Here is a 6,300-nt window from a genome sequence, read left to right on the forward strand (position 1 = left end):
AATGTTTTCTAAATTTCTAACTCTTTATTTGTTCCTTTGTAATCAATATACTTCAAGTGAGCTATTTCCTATGCTCCAAAATAAATGTGTACTTAAGTATCTTCAATACCAGCACATTAACAGTTTTGGAAAGAGTTAGTACTTTATTAATTCATATAAATATTTTTCTAACACTGAAAAACACCAAGTAATGTGAAAGCTACTGAAAATAATTAATCTTTAACTGCCATGGAATAAAGTCAAGGTAAATGAAACAAGCACATTTCAAGCAAAATCATTATTGGTTATCCATATGTTTCTACAGACTATAGCAACCCAAGCAGTTACTGAAGCATCATCAGTCTCTCACAAGTACAAGTACAAAATAGGATTGGCTCGTACCCTTACTAAAACAGAAAGTCCTTTGAGTGCAGTGGGATGCTTTAAGTCCAATATCATGTCCATATCTGTGATGAAATCTCTCTTTCTCTCTCTCGCTATTTCTCTCTCTTTCTCTCACTCTCTCAATCGGGCTCTCATTCTCACTCTCTTTCTTTCTTCTTTTTCCATTTCTATTTATTATTGTTTTTCGTTATTTCACTTTATACAGAGATTTATTATTATTATTATTTATTTTTATTTTTTTGGATATAGGACTGGACTGTCTGTGTTTAGCGGAAAAGCAAAGAAAAAAAATTGGTCCAAACCCTCATTGCTCATACAATTTCCCAAACAACCACTGCACAAAAAAAAAAAATAATAATAATGATGATGATAATCATAATTATAATAATAAACATACATAGAAAGGGTATCATATTACACCTGAAATATTAGATGTATGAATGGGGAACTCACACCCCTTTTATATACTAAAATCTGACACATCACATAAGATCTGTCATACATATCTTTTTAACTGACTGGGATGAGTAACATTTTAATGAAGCACATGTAACTGGACGATGGAAAAAAGTAAGTGAAAATCAACAATGTATTTAAATCACCTGAGTTATGAGTTCTTTACTTAAAAAAAAAAACAAACTTCTTGATAACTGGAATATACTCTTATTTTTTAAAAGGTTTTCATTATCAGCTGGAGAGATGAATGAATGCATGTATGTATGTATGTATGTGTGTATATATATATATCTATTCATTTATCTTGGCAGAAAGATCGGAGAGCATTTGCAAAGCTTCCATTTTTCCAGTAAATTCAATCTGCAATTAATCCAGTTTCTCCCTAAGTGAAAAAAAAGGGTAAATGATATAGCAGCCAGACTAACTAATAAAGGTAACACACACTAACTGAATTGTTATGTATCTAAAAAGAAAGAAAGAAAGAAAAAAAAATATATAGAACAAAGGTATATATGCATTACGATATGAAGAAAAATATATATATTACTGAATATTGTAAATATTGATAACAAAATACAGCAAACTGAATAACAGATGTATAGCAGAAGGTGAGAAGTAGGTATCCTAACCAATTCTATATTCTTGAAAGGGTAAATATTTTCTTATGTACAACCACAGGATCAATCTTTCTGTTCAATTTGGACCATTTACAGTGAAGAGTCAAGCAGGTCTTCAGAAACTCACAATGACAATTATAAAAATAATAATAATAATAATAACAAAAGAAAAGGCAAATAAAAATTCCAAGAGCTGTTTATAACAGGGGGGCCAAAAGTGTGGCTCGAAGGGGCCAGTTTTATTCTTCTTCCTTTTTTTAACACTCACAATCAACACTTTTCAGGTACCATTATAATATATATATATATATTTTAAAAATTTCTTCTTTATACAATTCTTAAGACCTTTTTTTTTCCAAGGAATATTCCTATTATTTTGTTTGCTTTCTTCAAATAACGAGAGAAGAAGAAGAAAAAATAACAGTCTCTGATTTTTAGTTTCAACCGAAGTGACCCGAGAGTCACCAGGATTTCTCCACTGACCAAACCCGTGACTGTGACACCATCTACCATCACCCTTGCTTTGCCCATGTTAATAATTTACTACTATTAACAGTGATCCTTATGTTAAAATACTCAATAAAGGAGGGAAAGCAAGCTACCAACATGCAAATATCATTATGGATGTCGTTCATACCTGAGGACTTTCGACTTTTGGCACGTTGCCCTAACATTAAACAAATCTCGTAACACAACCAGAATTCATAAAAGATTAGTAATATTAGGTTTATCACATCATTAGAATATTTCTTAATCTTCTAGAATGACCTCAGAATGAACAATGTCCACAAGGCTTAGTTAAAAAAACAGACAAACCACAGAAAAACAAAGGCAGTTTTTAAATGTTGTGCTGACGACACATGCAAGGACGCGACAGGTCACATCCCCTGTGGGTTAAATACAGCCGATTCCTATGCCAATAATCTAAGCAAGTAATGCTTTCTTGTCTATACCCTAGCAAAGGTTTTCATCCTCAGACATACATTACTGCACTCTTCAACGTAGTAACAATAAAATGACTGAACTAACGAAAGAACTAAGGAATTTTTCAGATGCTTATTCAAGACCTCATACGGAAACCGAGCGTGATTTCCAGCATGCACTTTGAACAAAGCAAAAAAAAAAAAAAAAAAAAAAACCCAGAATATAATGGTAACACAAGCTATTTAATAGCATGCAACCAGGGAAATAGTTGTTAGTATCCTCTGAATGCAGGAATTTTATACTGATGCCCAAAGATAAAGGAAATTAGCTACTGAGGATTGTTTTTCACAAGGAACTGAAAAATGGAAAGAAAAGGAGCATCAAGAAAGGAAACACACTTAACATTCATATATACAAATTCTGTACACTAAGTTGTTTTCATGAAGACCTGCTTGACAAAAGTGAAGAACAAATTAATCATGGATCAATACACCATGTTTATATATAGAAAGAAAGAAAAAAAAAGAGGGGGTAAAAATTAACAACACATACCCACAAGTGGATATGGAGACTAATCCGCTTAAATCATTAAGAATTCCCCATCCTGGCCTGCCCATCCCCATAAACGTAACACGAGCTCTCTGAAGAAAGGCATTTGAATGGAGCGCTTTTTTTCTACGTCTGATAGTATGCTCCGCCGAGAAACTCTGTCCTCCAACCTGGACGTGTAGAGGGGCACCGTCTGCTTGATATGGTCTGAATAATGTGGAATATTTTTACCCCTAAATTACTCACTGTTTATAAAGATTGATATGACAGTGTGTTTATTTTTTTCAATAGGATTTCTTTTTGATCAGCATCACTTTGAAGAAATGACTACACATCCTTATATTGTTTCCTAAAACAACGTGTAACATAAAAGATTAGTCTTACTGAGCAGGTAGTTAGGATTACATACTTATATAACAGTAAGAACAGATTTACTGTAAGAAATAAGACATAAGCACCAAAGAAACTTGATTTTTTTTATAACATTCAGAGAAAAATAGGCACAAATTGAGGCTTTTTTTTTTTATATCTATTCTATAAGTGTACAAATTTTCTCTTTTCCTGTCCCTTTGACCATCCCTCATTGATCAGCAGCCCTGCTTGGAAGGCTGAAGCCGTTTCTTTTGCTTGCAGACGGGAAGGCCAGACTAACAATACAAGCAGGTTTACTAGCACAACACTTACTGGCTGGAACATCTTTACAACCTCAGAACTCATTTTTTTTTTTTTTAATGCTAAAATCTATTACTGGTACTTATCCATGTAACAATGGTTAAAATATAAAATATATACGTTGTCATTTAAAAAAGCACTGCAGTCGAGACAACTGATGATATTTTTTCGCCATGTCACAATTCTAATAACATAATAAAGAGTAATGATAACAGACAACCATATTTTCCCCCACCTCGGGCAGAATAATCCATTATATGGTGTGAATACCATGTACTGGCATGGTGGGATCAGCAGCATCAATTCTCACATTATTTTTTTTGCTTGCAATAGAACAATCAAGAGAGGAAATTTCTTCCTATGGTCACCACGAGAAAAAGGAGCATTAGCTAAACTATTCTCAAATAGGGACACGAAATTTGACACGCCCCCTTTCCCACACCGCAAATGTCTCAAAATGGGAGGGAACTCCCCTGGAGGAAGTGAGTTTAGCAAGTTAAACATGACACCAATCTGGGAAAGCCCCTTTGGCAGTACTAACGGGAGGAGAATGTTCCACCTACGAATCACAACCGCTGATCGCACCAAAGTTCAAGCTCTTTGAGGCACTATTTACAGACAAGTTACAATTGTCAATATACAGGTGAGATTAAAAGAATGTAGCACATGTCCCAGATCTTGCTATAATTTCCAGATGTGTAGATATCATGTGGGGAACCACTGATAGTCAGCTTTGGCAACTCTCCTACGAGACTGTTTTCATATTTACAAAATAACGCAAAATAAGGCTTATAGAAGTAGTTATAAAAGCTGGTAATCGATGATGCCTTCCCCACATTCGCGTAGATCACTGCCCAACAAAAGCACCGAAAAAAAAAACATTAAGAAAACAACAAAACGAACTAACTGAAGCATCGGGAAGCATACATAAATATGTCATTAAAAGAAGGCCTTCTAAAATAGTTCTAGACCTCAACTATTGGAATTAGATTAAAAAAAAAAAAAAAAAAAAAAAGATAATAATAATAACAAAGGACTAGAAGATATGAAACTGGGAAAAGTTACAAGAACAGATAACTGGTATTCATGGTATTTTCATCCACTGGTCAATCGTACACAACCAATGCCCACCCAGTCGAGGAAATTTCCGGCTAGAAAAGCAGCTCTCAAGAGTTTTTGCATAGCCATCACTTCGCTTAAAAATATATATATATATATGTATATATATAGATAAAAGATCCACTAAAGTTTCTTAGCTACATGGACCAAAAAAAAAAAATTCTTGTTTGCTAAAAGAGTGAAAAGTACAAAAATTACAAGTCAGAACTTCAACCTAACCAAAAGTCTTTACTAACAATATAAAACACTACACATATCGCCTTCTTTTTTTCATTTTTCATCATAAATAATCTGCTTGTGGAATACATCAAAGCACCTTCCACACACTTCATCATTCTTGTAAATCTGGTGGACTTTTTACTAAAAACTATTACCACCCCAACCGTGGAGGTGGACTTAGATATCTTTTTTGTGATGTACATTTAAACAATTGTTTATTCTGCTACATTAGACATATTATGATTTTTTTTTTTTAATTCATTTTTTTATGTATTTTTTTTTTTAATTTTTTAAAAGTATTCCTAAAAATTTGACAGTTCATCTAAAAAGCATGCAGATTGTAGAGATCAACTTGAGTCACATATATTGTTGTTGCTTTTAATTTTCGTCTTTGATTGTTCTTACAGTAATACATTTATGGACAACTATTCACTGAAAGTTAAAAAAAAAAAAAAAAAAAAGGTGAATGATTGAGCCAATATAAAACCAAAGTGGGTGGTGTGGTTTCCCTCACAAAAGGAATCTCATACAGTGTAAAATGACTATGAAATAAATATCATAAAGCGTTAGGGTCTCTTTAGAAAAGCTTGCATCGCCTCTTGAGGTCGTTTCTCCTCCATTCCGGAAGGCGGTAGAAGTCCATGCGCGACATGTGGAATATCATTTCAAATTCGGCGTCTGACAGGTGGCGCTGAAGGGAAAAGAATGGGGAGAGATGTAATGACAAGGCACTCTGAATTCTGTATCTTTGAATCAATGTAATATATTGGTCCTCATTCTTTGAGTTTTAGTTCATTATTAGTCCATTTGAAAAGATCATATAAACCTTCATAGAATCAATATCATACACGAAAAACAAAATAATCTTTTAAAATCTTTTTCAGTACTTGGGATTGCAAATCATAAAAGTCATGAGCCACACAAATGACATGAACCCAAGAGAGACCAAAAACCGAGAGGAAAAAAATATCCCCAATGGGATGAAAGTGATGAAAGAACCTACCTCCAGGTGGCAGCGATCCACATCATTGGGCAGACGATAGTTGGAGACGAAGAGAAGGTGTGCAGGGTATATCTTAGGGGGCTCGGAGGACATGTGGTGCATGTTGGGCAGTGATCGTCGGAGGTGGGGGGAGTAGGAGGTGTAGCCGCGGAGGCCACTACTGTACGTTGTTGATGCACACAGCTCGGCGTTCTGCAGAGAGGAGAAGTGAGCGTCTCGAAGGAGGGAGGAGGGGGTCAAGCGATGGGCCCAAGAGGAAGGGGTGCGGAAGGGGCTAAGGCATGGCAACAGCAGTAGCTCTATCAGCCTTGTATTAAGTGTGCCGTTGTGCCATTCCTGATCTTGGCCATCGCTAAA

General features: G+C 34.9%; 1 protein-coding gene across 19 annotated transcripts in view; it reads right to left on the bottom strand.

The window, feature by feature from the left end:
• Positions 1–262: 262 nt before the first annotated feature.
• Unc-115a (actin binding LIM protein Uncoordinated 115a) overlaps positions 263–6,300 on the bottom strand; it is a 163,694-nt gene continuing 157,656 nt past the window's right edge. For all 19 annotated transcript variants that reach the window (XR_015192297.1, XR_015192295.1, XR_015192292.1 and 16 more), the window contains 2 exons: positions 5,944–6,135; positions 263–5,631 (listed from right to left, as the gene is read on the bottom strand). Coding sequence is in view for 13 of the 19 variants with exons in the window: in XM_086552023.1 (XP_086408149.1) it covers positions 5,518–5,631; positions 5,944–6,135 (306 nt within the window). In the remaining 6 variants the exon portion in view is untranslated. The remainder of the gene's footprint in view (positions 5,632–5,943; positions 6,136–6,300) is intronic.

The sequence above is a fragment of the Penaeus japonicus genome, unplaced genomic scaffold (assembly GCF_977035675.1).
Source record: "Penaeus japonicus unplaced genomic scaffold, GWHDUDI00000001_assembly GWHDUDI00000026, whole genome shotgun sequence".
NCBI classification, from domain to species: domain Eukaryota; kingdom Metazoa; phylum Arthropoda; class Malacostraca; order Decapoda; family Penaeidae; genus Penaeus; species Penaeus japonicus.